Source organism: Syzygium oleosum, unplaced genomic scaffold, assembly GCF_021117445.2.
Source record: "Syzygium oleosum isolate NSW1041296 unplaced genomic scaffold, Sole_v2.1 Sole_v2.02, whole genome shotgun sequence".
Lineage (NCBI taxonomy): Eukaryota > Viridiplantae > Streptophyta > Magnoliopsida > Myrtales > Myrtaceae > Syzygium > Syzygium oleosum.
The window spans coordinates 4,432,590-4,455,859 of NW_026607486.1; the positions used below are offsets into that span (position 1 = coordinate 4,432,590).

At 39.2% G+C, this 23,270-nt stretch overlaps 2 protein-coding genes across 2 annotated transcripts; one reads left to right on the forward strand and one right to left on the reverse strand.

Annotated features, from left to right (window-relative positions):
* The first annotated feature begins 11,257 nt into the window (after nucleotides 1-11,257).
* On the forward strand, nucleotides 11,258-12,260 carry LOC115663094 (uncharacterized). The gene is made up of 3 exons (XM_030585141.2): nucleotides 11,258-11,584; nucleotides 11,708-11,887; nucleotides 12,021-12,260. Exons 1-3 carry the CDS (start codon nucleotides 11,345-11,347, stop codon nucleotides 12,084-12,086), a joined length of 486 nt encoding a protein of 161 aa, XP_030441001.1. The 5' UTR covers nucleotides 11,258-11,344; the 3' UTR covers nucleotides 12,087-12,260.
* A 1,752-nt stretch (nucleotides 12,261-14,012) lies between these two features.
* Nucleotides 14,013-21,637, reverse strand: LOC115666316 (mitogen-activated protein kinase kinase kinase 1-like). Its single transcript, XM_030588062.2, has 8 exons — nucleotides 20,131-21,637; nucleotides 19,260-19,344; nucleotides 19,075-19,137; nucleotides 18,830-18,987; nucleotides 17,801-17,873; nucleotides 17,640-17,699; nucleotides 14,996-15,106; nucleotides 14,013-14,651 (listed from the first exon to the last, which is right to left on the reverse strand). Exons 1-8 carry the CDS (start codon nucleotides 21,174-21,176, stop codon nucleotides 14,430-14,432), a joined length of 1,818 nt encoding a protein of 605 aa, XP_030443922.1. The 5' UTR covers nucleotides 21,177-21,637; the 3' UTR covers nucleotides 14,013-14,429.
* Between the last annotated feature and the right edge of the window lie 1,633 nt (nucleotides 21,638-23,270).

A 23,270-nucleotide genomic window follows, 5' to 3' on the forward strand; every position in this document is an offset into this window, starting at 1 on the left:
TTCTCTCGCTGCGCACCCGTTTGTGGTTTGAAAAGTATTTAAATTATACATGCATTTACTATGGTCTTTCAATTGAATTTCATTTCTCCCTTGCAATAAGAAAAATAAGAAAAAGAACTAACTAGTAATGGCGCACGTTGGACCACACATTTCTGATTTCGATAGGATGAGCAACCGGAGCACAATATCCATGAGCGGGCATTATGGTTTTACAATGGGAGAAACAAAACATTATTCAAGTGAAAATTAAAACATTATACAAAATTCTATAGCGATTTTCAGGTGCATATTGAGAAAAAGAAAGAATAATAATATTCAAGATGATAAATGCGAAAAGTAAATATCCGGTACAGAAAGAATATACATTTTGAACTTTCAAATTGTTTAAGGCTTTCCGATCATGTACACAATCAATACGAATAACGGACGATTAAATCTGCCGTTATAAAATCAATATGAATAACGAACGATTAAATCTGCCGTTACAAAATCAATACGAATAACGGACGATTAAATCTGCCGCACGTTACGAAATTCGTAACAGTTTGAGTTGAAAAAAAATAAATCAGAAGGCAAAATTGGGCTCGTTGCGAGGCCCACTTTTCGGTCCTGTAATCGTGTAGACGGGATGCGCACTCGTGCTCAAGTTTCAGCTTGTTGGGCATCGGATTTGCACCCCCTGCGCCTGCGCGCAAGGCATAATGTTTGTGCTATGATAGTTGCCACTTCAAATGAGTGTAACTGTATATAAAGCACTCCATAGCCTTCTTTCTTTTCCAATGTGGGACTAGTGTTTTTTTTCACTTCCCACTTCCAACTCAATGGTGTACTTTGAGCATAAATTTCTTATTCATTCACCCATCAATTTATCCCATATTTCCAACAATAGTTAGCCCTTCTTTCGAAAAAAGAAAGTTTACCGGTCTCTTATTGAACATTGAATTTTAGTTATTATTCATCGATATGATTATTCTTTCTCGAAATGAATATGCTAAAACCATTTTTTTCTAGTTTGTTTTCACATTGAAGTTCCTTTTACGTAATTGGATTGATGAAACCATATTATAAAAAAAGGCTGAGACAATTTATTTAATTAACGACGCTAATGATGAAGATATCATGAAAATAAGGGACAAGGTGTCTATGTTGTGTTAAATAGGTATAGAGTTTAACTCCGACGACAGTGCATACATTTTATAATATCAATACCAGAAAGTTGAATTGGCCATCAATATTTTAAATTCATATAAAAGGAAAAAGTAATGAACATATAATTCTTTAGAATTTTATAGAAGATTGAATTCGTAAACAAAACAAAAGAAAAATCAACTTAAATGCGTACTGCTAGCTTCTCAATTTCCATCACTTAATACCCCGTCTCGCATGTAGGCCAGTTCTAACACATGAAAACATAAGACATAGACAGGACCACATGAACCAAACAACCCGACATAGGAAAGCAAACGGTTTAACAAGAGTAATAGACAGAATAAACATAAGAGGGAGTGTCGGGATTCGATATTATGATACCCCATTTTTGAAAAACCGGTTCTTTTAAAAAAATTTAAGCTATCAAAACGCATACTATAATTTATATATAATATACTATTTGACATCCTTAACTCTACCAATATTGACTTCTTTTTGAGGCAATATTTGGTTCAATAGAAACGACCAAAAACCCCAAAAAAAATTATCAACAGACAGTCTTAAAAGTAACTATACTTATATTTTCAATAGAACCTTGGTAGAACCATAGAACCTCGCTATAGATATGACCTATACGCAATCGATTCTTTCTTCCCCAAGCTGCCGTCGACTACTAATATGAGCGAAGCTTAAAAGATCAGATAGATTTCATGTCTGAGAATTGCAAACTGTAAACTTGATGTGCATGTTACCGTATTGTCTACGACGACATAAATAACTGACGAATTGTCTAGGTTATATTTGCTTATGTAAAAAATTGTTTGGCCTAGAATGGAATGAGCGACAAGGAGTCGGGATGGGATTTCGTTCTTACACTTGGGTGTTTTCCAAAGGATTAAGAGGAAAAAAAATTAGAGGAAGTTGAAAATACGAAAATCCCAATAGAGAAATAGAGAGAAAGACAAGCGAGTGCATTTTGAAATTCTACTACAAAATTTTGGAAAAAAGTCACAAAAAAACCTTAAACTATGCCCACCACGACACATTTACCTTGAATTTTTTTCGTGACATCAAAAATCCCAAACTATGCCCACTGGGACACATTTGCCCTAAACTGTACCTATAAGATACATTTACCCTCCGTCAAGGTTCCGTTAGATAATTTTTCAACTAAACTAATGCCGTTTCTATTTCACTTAAGTTACGTGGACGCCATGTCAACACTGTTTTTTTTCTGGTATCCATGTAGGCAGATTTTTAATGATTCTCATTGACGGAACTTTGACGGAGAGTAAATGTGTCATATATGTACAAGTTCGAAATTTTTTGTGTTGCTAAAAAAAGTTTAGGATATATGTGTAATGAGCATAGTTTAAGGTTTTTGGTGGCTTTTGCTTTCAAAATTTATCGAAAACTACAAATTCAGAAATTGGGATGGACTTTCTTCGTGGATCCCTAGCGATGTCATTCCATGGTTTGAATAGACCGTCCGATCCACATATACCCTTCCCCAAAAAATACTAGAGATAGCTAGGGTTTCTGATAACTAACATGCATAATATTAATTTCGGATCGGTTTACCAAACGACGTGCTTTTTGTTAAGTACAACCATTATAACATAACCCAGTAGCTGAATCACGTAAACAGCTGTATTGCTCATGTCTCGTCGACGTTTTGTTTTTCCGTTTGTCTCGTCGTTTTGGCTCATTATATGCTTTACGTGTCAAATTCTTCCAAACTAAAGATCAGACGAATCCAGAATTCACCCTGTCCCAGATGCCAACTTTCCCAAATGCAACAACAACCGAGCGACCATGTCGGAGCCAAAGCCGATGAATAACTTAATAGGGGCGTTCCATTTGGGGCAAATCACAGTGGGAATTCGCTACGTGAGGCGGCCAAGCAGGGTTTCCATTTCGGAGCATGTAGGGACAAGTTCATGTGCATCTGGGATTAAAAACTAGAGACTATGTGCCACCCATCGATTGATTAGGGTTTTGCTAAAGTGCAGGCGATTAGGGGAGGTCCCCCATTAGAATAAGTAATCCAATCCCAGCTTTAAAAGCTAATTAAAAAGGAGAAGTCAAATTGAAGAATAATAGGGGAAAGGGGAAGGGGGGGTGAAATGGACAAAAATGGTGGGGGGGAGGAGGGGAAGATGGGAAGTGGCGCATGGAGGCTCCAAATGGCCAATGAGATGAAACATGGGGCGGAGTTTCAGCAGGGGAAGGAGAGGAAGATAGTGGGGAAATCCGCAATGGCTTCGTACCATCAAACCATGGGAGGTGGCTCCATGCATCACCAAAAGGCCAACATGTCTCTTTTTACTTACCCCTCTCGCACTTCCATTAGCCGTCCCCGGCTTTTTGTACACTTGCTGACCTCTCTCTTCCGTACATTTTTCTTTACCACACATCTCCATCTCTCTCCCTCTCAATTGTCGTTTGTGTAGTAGGTTTAAATCGTAGGTTTAAATCCGATGGATTCAACCCCATCGCATTGACACATATCGTCTTGCGATAAAGAACTGTAGCGACGCTATTTGAGATGGATTTGGATGGTTCTTCTACGTCTCGACAGAACAAGTGTGCATATCTTGATGCTAACGAAGTAATCAAAAGATATCTTTCTCGCGAACTTGCACGGATAAGATATACAATGTTTCAGAGATTATCTACGGATCAATAATGCCGTATCCATTGTGTCACTCGATGCAAGTGCTAAATAATCCCTCTAATTTTCCTGTTTCATCCATTCAGACGATCGTAGCGCCGAGTAAACTCGATCAATGTCTTACCCATTGTTACAAATAATTGGAAAAGTGTCCCACGCATATGATTTCGTTGTAGAGGGAAATTATTTAGACACGCCTCGTACATAAGATACTTGGCAAATTCAGGTCCTATACTTTGCACAATAGTAAAGAAATGAAGACCCTTTTCATTGCTCTGCTTCAACGGAACCATTCCATTTATTAGCGTCGCGGATGTGGGGATTATCTAATTCGATGCCAAGATTAAAGTCGAGAGTTTCAGCAAATTAACGAAAGAATAATGTGAGGGCACATGAACATTTTCTTCCTTCCTCCCTCCCATATTAGGCCAGTGACAAAACGAGTCACATGTAGACGAGAGCCCATAGCGCCCGAGCTAAGACCAAAGGAGCTAGGGTTTCGTCGAGAGTCGAATCACGTCCATACATTGTGGGGGGCCGACAGATTGAATTTAATTTCCACAATCCACGATTGACACGCATCTCCTCTCCTCACATTGGGGCGATGTGACTGTACCGAAAAGGTCATCGGGAGGGAATTTAAATAAAAGATAAAGTTTTTTGCCAGCTATCCTTTTGACTATAATAATAACAGCAACGATAGCATCGGTTGTAATAACAATAGTACTTTATATATAATAGTGATGACAATAATTACGAAAGAAAGGAGGGGATGCTAGTCAATTTTTGTTTGGCTTTCCTACATGGGACACGGTTTGTCCACAAAAGAAATGCCACAGAAGCCACATTTTCACTTGACCCCGTGGCGTCGAGATATTTTTGGCCCCTTGGCTTTTGGGAATACCAGCTTGTGGCCCATCGAAAGAGCTAACCTCGTGTATATCTATATCATGTAAATTATCTATGTCTCAAGTTAAGTATGGATAATTCGAATATATGCTTGAGTAACTCACTGATGATATATCGGCTTAGAGCTTGATAGACGTCTATGATGATTGAGTGCCCGTCAATGCATTGATAGAAGTTTTGGGTAAAATTGTCATCGGTGTACTAATTTGGGGTTTTTTGTGATTAAAAAATTAATTTTAGGTAAAATTGTCACAAATGTACCGATTTGAGATTTTTCGTGGTATTAACCCACAAGTTAAATATGTATAACCCATGTTGTACAAAGATGGAATTATATATATCATGTAATTAGTGAAAAAAATGTGTCTCGCCTCCCTCAAGCTCGAATTCTTGGTATACCATTGACTTTCGTCTTTCCAAATAAATGCATCTTGTGAAAAAATTTAACTCGAAAGATTAAGAAATTAGGTGGAGAGAAAATACATGTATATAAGGCGTATTTTGACAGCATATATAAGGATTGTGGGATTATAATTACTATTAAATTAATGTCTTGAATTTGAACTGTGTACGAGCCCTCGTTCCACTTGAAGGACGTGGATCGATTCTTTAGAATTTGTTAGGAAACAAATTGAGAGTGATCGGTTCCATGGTGGATAGGTTCCAGGTCTAGAACCTACTATGTTATAACCGGTTCCCAGTTTTTGGAACCTGGAACCTATCATGTTTGTCCTGGAACCTATTTTGGAACCTACCCTGTTTTTCTAGTTCGGTTTTAGGGTCTACTTGAGAACTTGTTTTTCTTTTGTTCCTTTTTTTAGTTTCATTTTTTCAAGCAAAATAATATGAGTAGCAATAAAATGATTCAAAGTAAAAATGAATAATAAAAATCACTATCCACCAAAAGCAACAATCCCTACGATGAGTAATAAAAGTTACTATCCATCAAAAGCAACAATCCAAAATATAGTAATAGTATGATCTACGGTTTTATTTTTTTAATACAAGCTAAAAACCAGTTCCAAAACCAGTCCGGGTGGGTCTTCACTTGGAACCGGGAACCGGACCAATTCCAACCGATTCCCGGACTTGTCTTCACTTGGAACCGGGAACCAGACCAATTCCAACCGGTTCCCGGACTTGTTTTTCGGGTGGTCCGGTCCGGTTGCACACCCCTAAAAGAAATCCACTTTCCTATTTGGATTAGAAAATCAAATTTTGAAGACCATATGTAAGCGTAATACTTGGAGGTTTGAATTTCTTGGAGATGATATCCAAGTCTAAAATTTGATCGTGGGAAAGTGAGACTTCTAAGAAAGAATCCAGTGGACGTCTCAAATATAACTGGCCATATATTGTTTATTCCTTCATGCTGCACAATGAAGACTTGTTGAGCCGCACAAGAGAAAACACAAAAAGGTTGCTCTTTGAAGAAGGTCGATACGGAACGAAAAGGGGCACACTTATTTGTTTGGCCGAAGAAGCAGGGAACGACGCTTGTAGAGGGGCTATTCAAAGGACTTTAGTCGTGAGTTTAGCTTCTGTTTATCGATGCGTCAGTGCAACTGTGACCTCAACGTTCAAGCAATTACGTGAGGTATACACTACGGACTTGGGTGTAATTTAGGTATGGTAAACACTTAAGCAGTGAATGATTATAACACTAAAATCCTTCTATTAGTTAAATTATTTGTTGCTAGCCCTTCTCGTAAAGTAGGTACAAATACTCGGACTGAACCACATAAATCTCTGATGTTTTTTGTTGTTCCTCGTTTATTTCTATGGTGATTTCGCATTGATTTAATTGCAATAACCTTTAGCACTTCCGCGTTGTATCACAACAATTGGCATTAGAATTAAGGCTAAGGTTTCTAGAGTTGATTTGGGGCTTTTGCTTTGCCTGATCACCGTTTGGAAATTCTAATGTCACAATTATGTCTAGAGCGAAATTTGAGATTGAGAAGTTCAACGGGAGGAGCAATTTTAGGTTGCGGAGCTTAAAATGTATGACGTGTTAACAACTCAGGCTACATTTGGAAGTCGGAATAAAATTTAGGATATGATAAATTTTATCATATCCCATGTTTGATATCTGCCCAATATAGGATAAAGTCGGATATATGAAGGATATAGCCCGGATAAAATTATCCCATGGGGGAGGTGGGTTAAAGGTGGATAAGATTTCTAAAAATCATAATATAAACTTAATTTCTCGAATAACAAATTGTTAAATTAATAAAATTAAAATAATATTTGAATATAAATAATATTTGAATTTTAATATAAAAAATTCAAAATAACAAAAAAAACAATAATTTCGTTTTTATTTATTGTTATTTTTAGTTATATCAAAATTTCTTTATATCTTGTGGTATAAATTTCATATATATAAATCAATACTAATGTATTTATATTTATTACATATTTTAGGTATATTAGTATAGTTTACTATTTAATAAAATTTTATTAGAGAATGATGGAAGGGGAAAAAGGAAATAACAAAACAAAATAATTAAAAAAGAGAGGGAAAAATGATTAAAAAAAAAGCAAATAAAAATGAAGTAGGTAAGAGTGTTGTGAAATATTTTTATCATCTTTGTTTGTGCAATTTTTAGGTTCATTTATACTTATATGACGTTCATAACAAATAATGACATGGTAAGATGTGAAAATATCCGGCTTTATTTTCGCGATTCACCAATGGCTAGAAATCCAGGAGACCAACCGCAACCTCAAGGTTTGGCAAAGGCGTTGGACGGCAAGAATAAATTGCCAAAAACAATGAAGGAGACCGATAATGCAGAGTTGATGGAGAAGGCAAAAAGTGCAATCCTGTTAAATCTATATCATGTAAATATCTATGTCACAAGTTAAATATGGATAATCCATGTTGTACAAAGATGTAATAATTATGCTCGAATAACTGATTGATGATATCGCATTAGCCTATGGCGAAACAGTTTAACTCGAATTCTTGGCATACCATTGACCTCCGTCTTTCCGAATACATGCATCTTGTGAGAAAAGTTTAACTCGAAAGATTAAAAAATTAGGTGAAGAGAAACTACATGTATATAAGGCACATTTTGACAGCATATATAAGGGTTGTGGGATTATAATTACTGTTAAATTAATGTCTCGGATTTGAACCGAGACCTCGTTCCAATTGAAGGATGTAGATCAGTTCACTGTTAGGAAAGAAATCCACTTTCATATTTGGATTAGAAAATCAATTCTTGAAGACCATATGTTAGCGTAATATATGGAGGTTTGAATTTCTTGGAGATAATATGCAAGTCCAAAATTTTATAGTGGGAAAGTGAGACTTCTAAGAAAGAATCTAGTGGACGTCTTGATGATATCGGCTTAGAGCTTAATATACGTCTGTGATGATTGAGCGCCCGTCGGTGCATTAATAGAAGTTTTGGATAAAATTATCACAGCAGTACCAGTTTAGAGTTTTTAGTAGTCAAAAAATTAGTTTTGAGTAAATTTGTCACAGGTGTTCATGTTTGGGGTTTTTCGTGGTATTAACCCACAAGTTAAATATGGATAGTCCATGTTATACAAAGATGAAATTATCTATATCATGTAATTAGTGGAAAAAATGTGTCTCGCCTCTCCCCAAGCTCGAATTCTCGGTATACCATTGACCTCCGTCGTTCCGAATATATGCATCTTGTGAAAAAGTCTAACTTGAAAGATTAAGAAATTAGGTAGAGAGAAACTACATGTATATAAGGCACATGTTGATAGCATATATAAGGGTTGTGGGAATATAATTACCGTTAAATTAACATCTCGAATTTGAACCGTGTACGAGACCCCGTTCCACTAGAAGGATGTAAGGTCTAGAAGGATGTAAGGTCGATTCATTAGAATCCGTTGGGAAAGAAGTCCACTTTCCTATTTGGATTAGAAAATCAATTCTTGAAGACCATATGTTAGCGTAGTATATGGAGGTTTGAATTTCTTGGAGATAATACCCAAGTCCAAAATTTGATCGTGGGAAAGTGAGACTTCTAATAAAGAATCCAGCGGACGTCTCAAATATAAATATAACTTTTTGCCACACATTGTTTATTCCTTCAAGCCGCGCAATGAAGACTCTTCGAACCGCACAAGAGAAAACACGAAACGGCAGCTCTTTGAAGAATGTATGGAATGCACAAGCGACAAGGATTGTCATCTCGAACACCTAAAAACCTTTGGGTTAATACCACGAAAAACCTCAAATCGATACACCTGTGATAAATTTACCCAAAACTAATTTTTTGACTATAAAAAACTCCAAAATTTCTACACATGTAACAGATTTACCCTAAACTAATTTTTTAACCACCAAAAATCCCAAACTGGTACATTTATGACAAATTTACCTTCCATTACATTGGATTATTATCACAAAATAGTACATCCATGACAGATGAAGAGTAAAACCCCAAACTGGTACATCCGTCCATTGCCACTTGTCATCCAACTCGAAATTTTGATAGTAAAATTTAACGGAAATCAACAGAGGGTAAAATTGTCACAGGTGTACCAGTTTGGAGTTTTTATTGATCAAAAAATTAGTTTGGATAAATTTATCATAAATGCAACAGTTTGAGGTTTTTCGTGGTATTAACCTATAACCTTTCCCAACTCACTCTAACAAAAATCATAAGCAAGTCAAAAAGCCCCATTCAAACGTGGGCTGAGCTTAAGTTGTTCTTGATGGGTCCAAGCCTGACAATGTAAAACCGAGAACGGCCTTTCGCTTCTTCATTCTCTTCCTTTCTTCCTTTTGTAATTTGGGCTTGATTGATCTTTCCATCGTGAAATGCGTGGCAAATCCAGGAACCAGCAAAAACCCAAAGATGAGCTTCGAGGGTTTCACCTTGGAGCTTCAATTTTTATTTTCCTACGAAATAATTAGATCGTAGCATCCCCACTGTATCGATGCAATATATGAAATATTAGAAATTAAACCTCTGTAATACAGCTGCATTCGATTGCAAAAGCAATTCTAGAAGTCTAAGGAAGAATGCTCGAGATACCAAGATTAACATATCAATTGGGTCTTGCCGACGAGTGTCCCCGACGAATTAATTAAGATCATCGATAATAGAAACTACGCATGTCAGCCACATTTTTTAAAATGGAGCGACAACACATTTCGAAAAAGGTCACCTACTTCAGATAGAAATATTTATTATATCGAAAACACAACCAATGAGACTTAACGAGTGCCCGAGGGGTACGCTATGGCATGTTTCAAATTAATGTAGCAATGTGATGGATACTGGTTGAGTGCCGAAATGCCTAAATGGACTCACTGACTTAAATGAATAATTTCAATTGAACATGTTTGCTTTTGTAAGCCAGTTTGGCGACAATGACCGGAGATTCAAAGATTTATCACATGTTCAAAACAATTGAGGGTGATGAATTGCTAGTACTTGGAGGCTATACGTCCCGTTATCGGGGTTTCGTCGACGACCGAGCCAATCGAGTTTAGCTCCTTCATTGTCGTCGACGACCGAGCCAATCGAGTTCAGCGTCCTTCATTGTCGATGGAGCCATGCGGGCCCTCGGTGGAGCCAAATCTAGCTCCCCCCAATCCTCAAAAAAGCCAAATTCAGCTCGGTTGATGATAATGCAATCTCGAACGAACCATCAATACTAACATGGACGATTTTTGTAATTTTTTCTAATTTTGTGATTTTTTTTCTAGAATTTTCTTTCATTTATTTTCGCTGTTCACTTTCCATTACATTGTTGCTGCCTGACAGCGACATAACTACTCCAGCTACATTGTTTTGGATCGCGGGAGGGTACAGATAATGGATTAGGTGAAAAGTGCAACATGGTTTGAGTAGTAGTTACGGATCATGGCAAAAATAAGACTAAGAGGTTAGTCGTCCGGAATAAGTCCCGATTACTAGGGGACAAAAAGCTACTATCTAATTCATTTTCGAACTCCACATAGTTTCTAAAGGGCTGAGATCAGTTCAATTAATCGTGGACACATTTGATTTTTGGTTGACAAATCCGATTAGGTTCACGCCCGTAACTGCGAAGGAAACATGAAGGAGAACCTTAGAAAATGATATTATCGTCACACATGCATCGAAATGTAATTCACCTTCTTACGACCGATCTCTCAAGAATTTATGTCAAATTGCATTGAACCTGAAATGAAATTCAAGAATAAGAAACTGAAATAAGATTTCACGATAGTAATTGTGACAGCTATATTGACCTTATAAAAGATTAGTGGAGTCGCCGAGCGTTTGATTCGAATGCGATGCACCCCATGTTCAGATCACATCTTTCGTCTCTAGGAGGCTGCATCGGCCTCACTTTCGTGGAGCCTTATTTGATGCGAATGAATGCAGTATTTCATAGATTTATAGAGATTGGTCAAGCGGAATGTTCGAATATCGGATAAAGTGAACACGAGAGCTAACGTGGTCCGAAGCATAAGACCCAAGTTAACCTCAACAACTTAGCTAATCCATGAGATTTGCAAACTAAAACCCTTGAGATTTGCTAGTATTATAACAACCCTAGTGTTATCGATTTGCCTAGTTGTTCGGTTGATCCTCAACCACTTTTCACGATCCATCCATGAAGAGATCGGCGAACGCCAATCCAGTCATCATCTCAGTCTATGTCGAATCACCATCACCGTCTCCCTCCCAGAAACCTAATCATCCCACCACAAAAATCAAGCCAGACTCATTCTCCAAAAACCCTCGAATCCCGAGAACAGATGGTTACGATCGCCGCGCTCAGCTCCTTGCCTATGCAAGAGCAATGAGAACCAGCGGCGGCTCTCCGCCGGCAGCACAGCGGACCGAGCGCAAGGTACTCGGATTTTTGCTCGAATTTAGCACGGGCTAATCTTCCCGTCGGTTTGATCAAATGATAGGTGAATTAACGTGCGTGCACGGATAATATAAAGCAAAAATGCTTTGCTTCTGAGTGCAGAAGAGCAGATGGTCAGCCCAAGCCGGGCCAAAGAGGATCCGAATATGTCTCGATCAGATTCTTCGGCGACGGAACAAGAGTCGGAGATACGAGCGCCTTGGGTCCGACGAGGAAGAAGAAGTAGAAGAAAGATCGGCAACTCCCGAGCGTGCCTATCAGAGAAGTAAAACGCCCTTTTACGTAAGGAAATCTTACAGGATTTTTTCATAATTATTCTTCGCAACGAGTTTTATTCACTTCTCTAATCAACTTGCACTGTTTTCCGGTGACGATGTTCTTGTGCTTTTCTGCCCTTCTCCATGTGTCTCGACAGAGGAAATTCAGTCGTATGCTCCGAAAGTTATCATGCGGATGGAAGTGCGCAAAAGGATCATCATGACGAGATCTGCACACGAGTTGTGGGGAGGAATTTAATCTGATTGTCACGCTATATTCTATTGTTGAAGTAGCCCTGGGACTCGTAATCTGAACGAGATCTACATGTCGATAGATTCATAAACACGCCAAGAGACAACGGACGCGTTGTATATAATCAAAATGCGTAGTACTTTTCGAGTCTGCGCTTTCTGGTTTCTGCAAATTATCCGTCCGTGCTTGTTGATTAGTCGTTCCCTGAATTGTTTCTGTTGGTTCATCCTCGCTAGTCACAGATCCATAAACTTCTCAGCCGCGGATTTCTTGAGATTTGGCGATGGATCGGCGTGCTTTTTGCCAACAAACATATACCAGGTCGAAGAAATCTTTAAAGGACATTAAAAGAAGTAAGTATCTTGGATTAAAGACAGCGATTGCTTATAAACATGTTAGGAAAGAGTTCTCCAATTAACAATACAAATATTGCCAAATCACAGTTAGCTGAAGGTAGTGTCTGTCATGATTTCGTAAATGCTCTCAAGCAAACCGTCGTTAATTCGCATATGGTTCATGTCTTTTCATACGTACAGTGATTGATCCATTTCAACTCTCAAATAGTTTCTTCGTATTTTGCAAATAGTTGCTTTTTTGTTTTCCATTTATAAGAGATTTAGATCTTTATTTCCTAATGGTAATCGCCTTGTAGCTATAAATTTCTAAAGAAACGCATATATATCTTAGCTGAAGAGGGATATGGGGGGAAAATTTACCAAAAAAGTCTTAAATCTATTGTACTTGCGATAATTCAATCCTAAGTCTTTCAATTTGGCCAACTTAATCATAAACATTTTGACAATTTGCCAAATTAGTCCTAAACCATTTAATTATTGTCAGTTTACTCTTTCTGGCTAATTTTGGCTGGAAATCGCTGATGTGGTGGTTTAGTTAGTGCTAGCCGTCTTACGACCGACACGACCCGAACAATTTTTGTAATTTTCTGAATTTTTCTTCTTTTCTTTTCTTTTCTTTTTTTCCCTTTTTCCTCCACCGGCCATCGACAAGGATCTCGACGCCCTCGCCGACCTCAAGTGAGGGTCACCCTCACCAGCGGAGGAAAAAAGGAAAAAGGAAAAAGAAATAAAAAGAAAAGAAAAAATTACAGAAATTGTCCACATTAGCGCTGGCTATCTTACATGGCACGATCGGCGCTGACTAAATCACCACATCAGTAATTTCCGATCAAAATTACCCGAAAGGACTAAATTGACAAATTATCAAAAAGTTTATGACTAAATTAACCAAATTGAAAGGTTTAGGATTTAATTATCACAAGTGCAGCAGATTTAGAACTTTTTTGATAATTTCTCCAAGGATATGATATAAGGTGTCTATACAAATCCAGAGTCATCGCAGCAAGATGGAAAGAATTATCTTAAAGTACTGTCGTTGTCTACTCGCAGATTGATCATCGCATAAGAATTTTCAGGCTATGTTCTCCAAAACTTCCTTTCTTTTCACGTGCATTCACTGCTCACAAGTCATTAAGTTACTTCTGAGACTTTCGAATTCAGTCAACGATGCGTCCTAGCAGCACGGCTATATGGAATAGATCCACATGATATGACAACTTGGCGAGGAGACCGGGTGTTGTGTTTTTTTATTTTTTCGTAGGCCCCGTCGTTCTCGTGTCGTACACGGTTTTCTTCTCCCCCCCCCCGCCCGTAGACTTTTCTAAGCCCTCGAGTCAAGTCAATGATGAGACGAGCCGATGAGATCTCACGTATCTACTTAGGTGCTCCTCGTACAAGCATTTCACCCACGAAGAAAATACAGTGTTCCGTCTGACCAGGACTGTAAGGAGCAGATGGGGCTGGTGAAAAGTAAGCTCAAATCACAGACAGTGGAGTAATATGATGTTATAACATCAACTGCTGTTCACTCTATAAAAGGATTATACCGTTAAGGCACATTTGCTCCAATAATTGAACCAGTGAATACATCCATCGAACTCTGAATCAGAGACCTGAATTCACTCAATCTAAATACACGCATTTCATGAAAGATACATATGTACATTTGCCTCCCCTTTTCATTTTCTCACCACCACAACAGCAACAGCAATACCTGTCCCTCGCAATCTTCGGGTTTCACCAGTGGAAAAAGAAATCGAGAGAACAACAACAGCAAAAATTAAATTTAATCTAACCCTAGGAATCAAACTAGACATATTTGCAAGGCATGAATTTCTGAACCTAATTGCACGGACCAAATGCATGCTCCTCTATAAATCACAGATCTACAGCTAGATCCGCAGCAAGGCTGTGAGAAGTTGACCGCTACGAATAAGCAAAGATGAATTTGGTTTGGTTTATGCAGTTGCTCGTCTACCGAGATGGTGATAAGGAGATGCCGAGCCCGATAATGGGGGAATTGGCCTCTTCACAAATGGGTGATCTAAAAGCTGAGCGGCAGTGGGACGTTCGCCGGGATTAACTTGTAAACATTGCAAGATAAAATCACTAGCATCTCTGGATAAAGAATCTGGTAGCGGTGGTGGCTCACCCTTTCCGATCCGAAACAATGCTTGCATCTGATTGGGTCAACAGTTAAAACAGTCGGACATAATCTTTTGCTTTTTACAGGATAAATGTAAGTTCAGTTTAATGGATAACAGGTTTGAGCATAAAACGAATTTAGATGATTCCGTTTTCTACTAAAAAAAGTAAAGAGGGTACACTATTATAAAGAAAAAGCAATACAGAGAAGGTATCGTATGATTCCACATTATCGAAAAGCTGTTATTAAAAGGAAAACCCTTATCGTCCAAGTAGAAAAGCTGCCTCATCAGAGAGATCTGGTTGGAAAGATTTTTCTTTTCTTGGAACAAGACGATCGAAAGAGATATTTTCGCTAGACGTGTTGGAGGGAACATACCCATTCCAAAGGAGAATATGGGATCTGACCGGTCAGCATCTCTAAGACAGTGCACCCAAGGCTCCATATATCAGCTGGAAGCCCATAGCCATGGTTTTTGGCCTTTACAACCTGAATTAGCCAAAGTTTGTATTACAATCCATTCAATAATGTTGTATCAGATGAGTAGGAAACTTCTTGATTGGATGACTCGATGTCCAAAAAGAAAGAGACAAACAGTGATACCATATGAAGCATTTGACTAATTTGAAATTTAAAAGTATCTGTTAGTGGAAAATACAGCACAATCAAAGAAAGAAAGTAGCAGCAGCAGCAAAATAATAGAAGATTAAGAAGAAGAAGGACGACAACGATGACAATAATAACAACTAGATGCAGCTTGAAAATCTGCCACGAACACCAGAGAATGGGATCAACATCATCCGACATAACTTATAAATAACACAGCCCATGGCCCACCCCCTAATCAAGTTTTGCAAGATGGACATGTTCCCATCCACAGATAAGACACGGGAACTAAAATTTAGAGAATATCAAGGTCTATTTAACAGTTCGAACAACATGGCATAGCACAAATCACGCTTCAATAAGATTTTCGCTCATAGCACCCCCCTTGGTGGCCAGAAAATTGGCAAGAATGAAATTCCATTCAACCTTTATTCCTTTCTTTGGACGCAACAATTTAAGCTGGAGGGGACATCCATTTTTCACATATTCTTTGGTGTTAAGGGCATTTCCACATCTTTTCTAGAAAATTCCACTTTGACCCTATAAATATCTGGAAACAAACTAATCACTATTTGTTTGCATTGATGATGAAAATAAATATAACACTCATGAGGATACCATCCTATCACATTCCTTTCCATGCCTTGTACTTGTTGCCTAAATGCTCATAAAAGGCCTCATTCAAGGCCACTCCACCAAGAAGCAAATTTTCAATAGCCATGGAAGCGGGGCTTAGGAGAGTTTGCATGGTCATATGCCACATAGCGTGGGAAATTCAATGGCCACACTCAATAGCTTTTTGGTTATTAAAGAGAAGCGATTGCAGGGTGTTCTAACAACATAATAAAAAACTGTTGCAAAGTAAAACAGAAATGAGGGCTCCATAATTTGCCAGCAAAATGAAGTTATAGATCAGATTGACTTATTTTTTATGTGTCTTTGTAATTTATTTTCAAGAAGGAAACGTTCAGAGTCCAAATTACCCAACAAGTACTTCCTTTGACCACTTACACGAAACCATGATATTCTAGGAAATTAGATATTCAATCACATTTTCTAATATCCAATGGCTCCAACTATCATCCAAGTCCAACCACAATCCATACTAGAACTAAGCAACTGCCCATCCTACCTCCTCTACGTTCTTCATAGCCATCTTTGTCTCAAATACAGGCTCAACTCATCCTATTATATCATATCAGGAAGTGGTAATTTCAGTACAAACACCCTGCATGGGTACAAGGAGAACACAATAAAGGATAATTTCCTATTGAAACCCAATCGAAACAGTCAAATTATCCTAACTAAGAAATGTAGAAGAAAAAAATGGCATGTGACTATTCTCCTAATGGATAACAACCCGCACCTATATAAAGAAAAATTTTATTTTCAGAAAATAAGATGAATAACATAGATAACTCTATGTTCGGAAAATCATCAGGAGAAAACAAAATGGAGGAAAAAAAAGATGAAGGAAATAATGAAGAAGCAAACAATTCTCTCTTCCCCTTTGATCACATTACAAGCATGGTCATAGTATTCTATGATCTCCGACGACACGAAATTAAATGACCTATTGAGATCAGTACGACCCCGTGTTTTTTTTTTCTCGTATTCTTTCGAGGGAGGGGGACCTCTAGATTAGTCCAAAAAGAATAAACAAGCCTATTTTGACATTAACAAATCCTTTGAGATGAAAGTAGTTAATGTAGACAAAACTTTTGCAGTTTGCATCCATGAGAAAATCATCAATGGATAAGAACTACTCCCAGCATAACTCATAGTTAACCATATTAAAGATTTCCAAGTGTAAAATGCTTTCCAAGTTCTGATCGCAGTCTAGGGGCATTTGATTTCTTTGTGGCAAAATCAATCAGTGGTCAAGTATCACTCTACATCATTTTGATATTTCAAAACAGTCAAGAAATATCAAGTAACGCAATTGGTAGTATGCTTACAACAAAAATCAAAGCCCTGAACAATTTGAAAAACAAATCTTCAAGTAATATCAGGAACTCAATAACCTGATAACCTAGACCTTAATGTTTTCAAAGAAAAACACCAGTAGATCGATGAGACTCCAAAACTGCCCTTGGTTGACTTATTAGGGACTGGATATGATATTATATGGAGTTCAGCCAAGTTGGCAGCTGTCACCATAAAAGGAATCTCAATATATGCACAAATAGGAAATGTCCTGCCCAGACATGTCCAGTCCTTGTTCACTATCAAACTTTTTATCCAGCTCTACACCTGGTTGGTCCTATATATCTTCCGATCCACTGGTATATGATGATCACATCAACCCTACCATATGGGCCACCAACCATCATTTGAATAAAATAATCTAATCTACTCAAAAACTCAAAGTTGCAGTAAAAGAAAACGACCAGAAAAAGAAAGGATGAAAGACAACCTCCGGTGCCATCCAGAATGCAGTGCCCTTGCAAGATTTGACATCATTTAATTTGGTTGCCTGAGGCGGGTGAAGAAAAGGGATTAGCTTGTAGTGTCAGCAGCTCAACATCTATAGAACCGAATGTCGTCATTTAAAAAAAAAAAAAAACCGATAATTACCTTTGCTAATCCAAAATCTGCAAGTTTCACCATTCCATTTGCATCGACCAAAATGTTTGCACATTTGATGTCCCTTAAGCACAATAATGAATAAGATGAGGTGCGAAAACAGGTAACACAATTGTGTACAATGAGGAATGGCAATCAACAACCACTAAAAGTGTATCAGACTCATAAATGATTGAACAACTATCAAAGAAAGAGTGAAGAGAGTTAAGTAACGAAATAATATAATTCAAATAAATGTATGAAAGCAGAAGACAAAGTTTAAGGGAAAAAACTGTAAATTTTCCAGGTATTTGGCACTGTAAACCAAACTTCACAATGGTTTGTGTATCATTTCAGAATCAAGAAATATAGATGATGCAGCTTAAGTCAGCAAAGAGAGTCATTACTTCGAGACATTACTTCACTCCATCGTATTACCAAAAGTTAGAGATCAATCGAAAAGCAGAAAGAGAAGTCAAATCAGTGCATGAAACAATAGGGAATAACTAAGCAGAAGTATGTTTTACTGCACCAATACCACTAGATATTTTTCCAACCAAAGGCAGATATATTGCAATAACAATAAACGCAGCCACGATGCAATAATAATATGAGGTAAAAGACAATCTAGAGAAACCTTATGAAGATCAAATTAAGTTTCAAAAGGAAAATCAGTGTTCTAAGACCTCTCACCTAAAGATACAACCGAGATTAATTACATGCGGAACACACACCATAGAAACACTATAGAAAGAATTTCTTCGAGTAAGACATGATAAAATAAAAAAGTTTTTCTTAAAGCAGGAAACCCAATGTTTGCACAAAGCATGTAGAGGTCATACGGATACTGCTACAAAAAATAGGCAGCAGTAGCACATTGGTAATGCAGATATAACATACCAATAACACCCACTAAGAGCACCCAAAATCAAGGATGTGGCACTAATAACACTACAGGAATTAGGGTATAGTAACATCAAAGGTGCTTATAGAGATTGTATAATAACACTACAAGAATTAGGGTAGGTATGCATGTCTCACCTGTGGACCACATTGCGATCATGAAGATACTTTAGACCGCTCAAGATCTGTCTTGTGTATGAAGAAACTTGAGAATCTTTTAGATGGTATGTTTGATAGAGATTTGCAAGGGAACCTTTCGTCATGAGCTCGAGAAAAATATAGAGATTGGAATCATCCTGTTCATGGATTTGTTGATTTGTAAGAATGCGGAGAGTCAATTGCTAAAAGGCATGTCATCAACATAATAAGAAAGAAAGTTGTACCTTTGCCGTGCCGTAATACTGGACTATGTTCTCATGTTCAAACTGACTTAGAAGAGCAATCTCCTGAAAAAGAAAGCACTCGATGAGATCAAGCCCAACACTAGTATAAATTGCAGTTGTGATATTTCCAGCCTCTCCCAACTACATTGATGTTCTAGATACGGCAAAGGAGAAAAAATAATTACCTGTTCCAAATACAAGATACTTTGCCTTCCCATATCTCCTTGATCGAGCAATGAGACTTCCTTTATAGCGATAAAGAAGCCATGACTGCAGGGCAAGAGAGAGGAAGAAGGACATTAATGAGAAGATCCTATTGTATGGATTAGAATTCATTGAGCCCATAAAGTACCAAGAAAACCAAGTAATTTCCGGTATAATAAACTCGCTCAGTAAACGGGAATAACATCACGCTGCAGATGTAGGAACAGCAGGAGCAATAATGGCGAGTAAAGTACATGACTTTCACCGACACCAGGAAAAAGATTGACAAGTAAAGGCTTTCTTAGCGTAGGAGTCCTCCATAAGCAGAAGAGTCACATGCATTTGTGATATCAGTCAAATGCATCCTTTCTCATTGATTTGCCAATTCGTGAACCTTAAAGGACCAAAATCCACCTATCACTGCAGTACATCAATCTAACTGAGTGAATTTCTCTCCCACAATTAGAGCTAACTACACTTAGATCCATATACTCCTTTCGCTTGCTAATAGCTACTCATTATCGCAAAAGAAACAAAAAACAAAAAGAAAGTCGATAAGAATCCTGGATGGAACAAATGGTTCAACGTAAAGCCTTTTGCAAACCGAATGTCCCGCATGATGATCTTAGACTGGGTTTTTGGAAAAAATTAATAAGGTGGTGAGACAGCTGAGCCGTGTACTGCGCTTGATATCTAAGCAACTCCTAATTTCCACCAGCTTACGTGAATTATGCAGGAAATTTGGAACACAACGTTAGAGCCGCATTTAGTGATGACCTATCAAATGATTCAGGAATTATGCTAGCAAAACTAAATGATTAGCGTGAGGCCTGAAGAGAATTTTGCACTTACTCAGCTATTCCTTCGTAGACTGATCCAAATGACCCACGGCCCAGAAGCTGACCCTTATCCCAACTTTCGATTATTCGTCTGTATCTCTCACTTGGTGAAATAATTATCGGAGTAGTTGTAGCAGTACTTGAGGAGTCTTCATCATTCGAAGTCGAAAATGAGCAAGACGACGATAGCACTGCGGTCTCCCCTAGCCTTACTCCCTTTTCCTGCTCCTCCTCAACCTCGACCCTAATTGCTTCATCTACCGCTTGTTTCCGCTCTCCTGCATCTTCGTCTTCTTCATCAGAGGAGGGATGAACCCGTTCCCGAGCAACGCTAGAAGCTCCCTCTTCGCCAACAGGGGCAAAATTCCTCAGCAAGTCCCATGTCGAGCAACCATCATCGATTACTGGAAGCCGCATTGAGGGTGGAGGCTTAAGCATAGGCGGCCTAACACCCTTTATACCACAACATTCTCTTACCCCAACGGAAATTTTACCCGACACAACAAGCTTGTCCTGACTTGACTGGATCGCATCCGCCCTAAATCTCTCGCGAAGGCTGTCCCCTGAATCCTCAACAACTTCACTGCGCTGTTTCGACTTAGCAGAAGCAATCCAAGTCAATTCAGTCAAGACCCTATCGGACGGCAACTCAGCTTCAACCTCCGCAGCCTTCTTCTCTTCGCCTCCTTCCTTGGGACTCTCCATCCAGTTCAGCCTCGACCGCGGCAGGACATCGGAGGACGACCTGATCTTCCTCGCCTCCCACGCCGCCGTCGGGATAGCGAAGTCATCGATCCCGGACAGCCCCAGGTTCCGGCATATCAGATCGATCTCGCCCTCGCCCCCCTCGACCCGCAAGCTCTTCTGCTCGAACAAGTCCAGCGACCGCGTGTGGCGCGAGGCCGAGGCCGAGGACGAGGAGTCGGAGGGCGAGTACGACGAGGAGGACGCGTCGTAGTCGTAGTGCTTCGCCGCGTTCCGGCGCTCGAGCCGCCTCCTCGTCGAACCCCGATTCGTCCCGGACTCCATCGGCTTCGCTCTAGAGAAGAATCGAGGCATGTGGCAACCGCATAAGGCTTTAGGGTTTCCAGCGCGCGGGCGCCAAGGACGGGGGAGAGCTCGCGAAAACCGACACCGCGGCGCGGATGTAAAAAGGGGAAGGGAAAGAGGAAGAAGGAAAGGGAGCTCCTCGCCGGCGGCGCCTCGTTTCGGATTTCCGCGGCCGAAGAGAGCGGGGAGCGGAGGAGACGTGCTCGGGGAGGAAGCTCGCCGGTCACTTTCCGGGAAAATATTGGGGCGACGGGAAAATGGGGGGAGGAAAGAATTGCTGCGAAGAGAGAGAGAGAGAGAGACAGAGCTGACCGGCGAGAGAGAGCGGAAGACTTGAGAAAGAAAAGAGGACGAAGGAGGGAGGGAGGAGGAGGGAGGAGGAGAGAGGGAGTACGGGTAAAAGCCGCCGATGCGGGATTGGAAAAGCGGGACGCGGTGCCACGTGGAGTGATCCGAGCAGCGGAGGCACCGACGGTGCGGGCCCCCCCCCCCCCCCCCCGGTTTCGTGCTTTTGCGCTACGGCTGGCTGCACTGTATCTATATATCTCGCGCCGTCTGTAGCGCACGCGCTCCCCCTCGGCGCGTCGGTGGGGCCCCATCCCCCCTCCTCCTCGTCGCCCGGTCCGGTCTGAATATTATTATTAATCCGCGATTTTTTGCCGATTTATTACAAAAGCGAGGGACCAAGTTTCGTACGAGAGGGGATGTACCTAACCAGAATTGTCGGTTCGAAATTTTTGGTCATTAGACTCTTTTACGCAATTATAGCCAAAAGAACAAAAAAATGGAAAAAAATAATAATAATCCGTACGGTCCTTGGAAAATGTCTAATTTCGCGAGATGTCTAATTTCGCGAGAGAAATTAATTTTACTCGATTTGGAGGTCGCTCCAAAGAGAATCCAGGCTCTAGGATCACCGGAATATCTCAACTTCGATTAGTTAGCACGCACCAGAACGAGGGAGAGGCATCAAACATTGACTTACCTATTAATTGAATTAGGTGACTTGACATCCTCTTCTAATGGTGCAAATTTGGGAGTATTTGAATATTTCACTTGTATATTTAACAAATTTAAATAAAATGGTAATATATATTATTCAGAAGGAAATTGCGCATGCTTTTAGTCTTTAGCAAACTATTCATGAATAAAGCCAAATCATTTTTTTGGAATGGGTTAATACTACGAAAAATCTCAAATTTGTATACTTATGAAAAATTTACTCTTAAACTAATTTTTTGACAACTAAAAATCCGAAACTTCTACACTTATGACAAATTTACCCTTAAACTAATTTTTTGACAATAAAAAACCCCAAACTTATACACCCTTGACAAATATATCACAAACTAATTTTATGATTACCAAAAACCCCAAACTGATACATTTGTAATAAATTTACCTTCCGTTAGTTTCCGTCGAATTGAATTAATCCCACGAAAAATCAGAAACCAATATACCTGTAACAAACGGAGGGTAAAATCCAAAATTGGTATACCTGTCAACTGTCACGTGTCATCCAACTCAGTAATTCGACGGTAAAATTTAACGGAAACTAACAGAGAGTAAATTTGTTACAAGTATACCAGTTTAGAGTTTTTTGATGATCAAAAAATTAGTTTTTGGTAAATTTATAACGGGTGTACCAATTTAGGGTTTTTCGTAGTATTGACTCTTTTAGAAATTTACACAAGCCGTAAAAAATCCAAGGACCGGGTCTCCGAGACGGTGATGCACTAATTGGCTGTGTTAATCTTCTCCAACGCCACAAAGACCAAATTGAACATCGCGACCAACGGCGTCCTCCTTCAATGTGAACAGCACGTATTCAATTGAGATCTTCTCGAGGTCCGGAACATACGTGAAGTAAGGATACGTGTTCAACATGAGGGGCGGATCTTGACACACTAGCTACGGCACAATCTGGTCTAGGGCTTCCGCAACCTCGGTGAATGCACCGGCTGGTGGAGGGTCAGAGCTTCGGAGCACATTCATGGTGATCGTCCTCCACACCTTAACGGTCTTTCAGTAAAATTTGAAGGCTGAAATTGTGACTTTAATCTTTAGCAGTTAAAGAGAGAATTACAAAGCCGTCGAATACAT

What these genes read in the sequence shown, in the direction of transcription:
- LOC115663094 (XM_030585141.2), top strand. Translation starts at nt 11,345, where the DNA reads ATGAAGAGATCGGCGAACGCCAATCCAGTCATCATCTCAGTCTATGTC. An exon ending in CACAGCGGACCGAGCGCAAG is followed by an intron (nt 11,585 to 11,707) that starts GTACTCGGATTT and finishes TTCTGAGTGCAG; the next exon opens with AAGAGCAGATGGTCAGCCCA. An exon ending in GAAGTAAAACGCCCTTTTAC is followed by an intron (nt 11,888 to 12,020) that starts GTAAGGAAATCT and finishes GTGTCTCGACAG; the next exon opens with AGGAAATTCAGTCGTATGCT.
- LOC115666316 (XM_030588062.2), bottom strand. Translation starts at nt 21,176, where the DNA reads ATGCCTCGATTCTTCTCTAGAGCGAAGCCGATGGAGTCCGGGACGAAT. An exon ending in GTATCTTGTATTTGGAACAG is followed by an intron (nt 19,138 to 19,259) that starts GTAATTATTTTT and finishes TTTCTTTTTCAG; the next exon opens with GAGATTGCTCTTCTAAGTCA. An exon ending in CATTCTGGATGGCACCGGAG is followed by an intron (nt 15,107 to 17,639) that starts GTTGTCTTTCAT and finishes TGGCTAATTCAG; the next exon opens with GTTGTAAAGGCCAAAAACCA.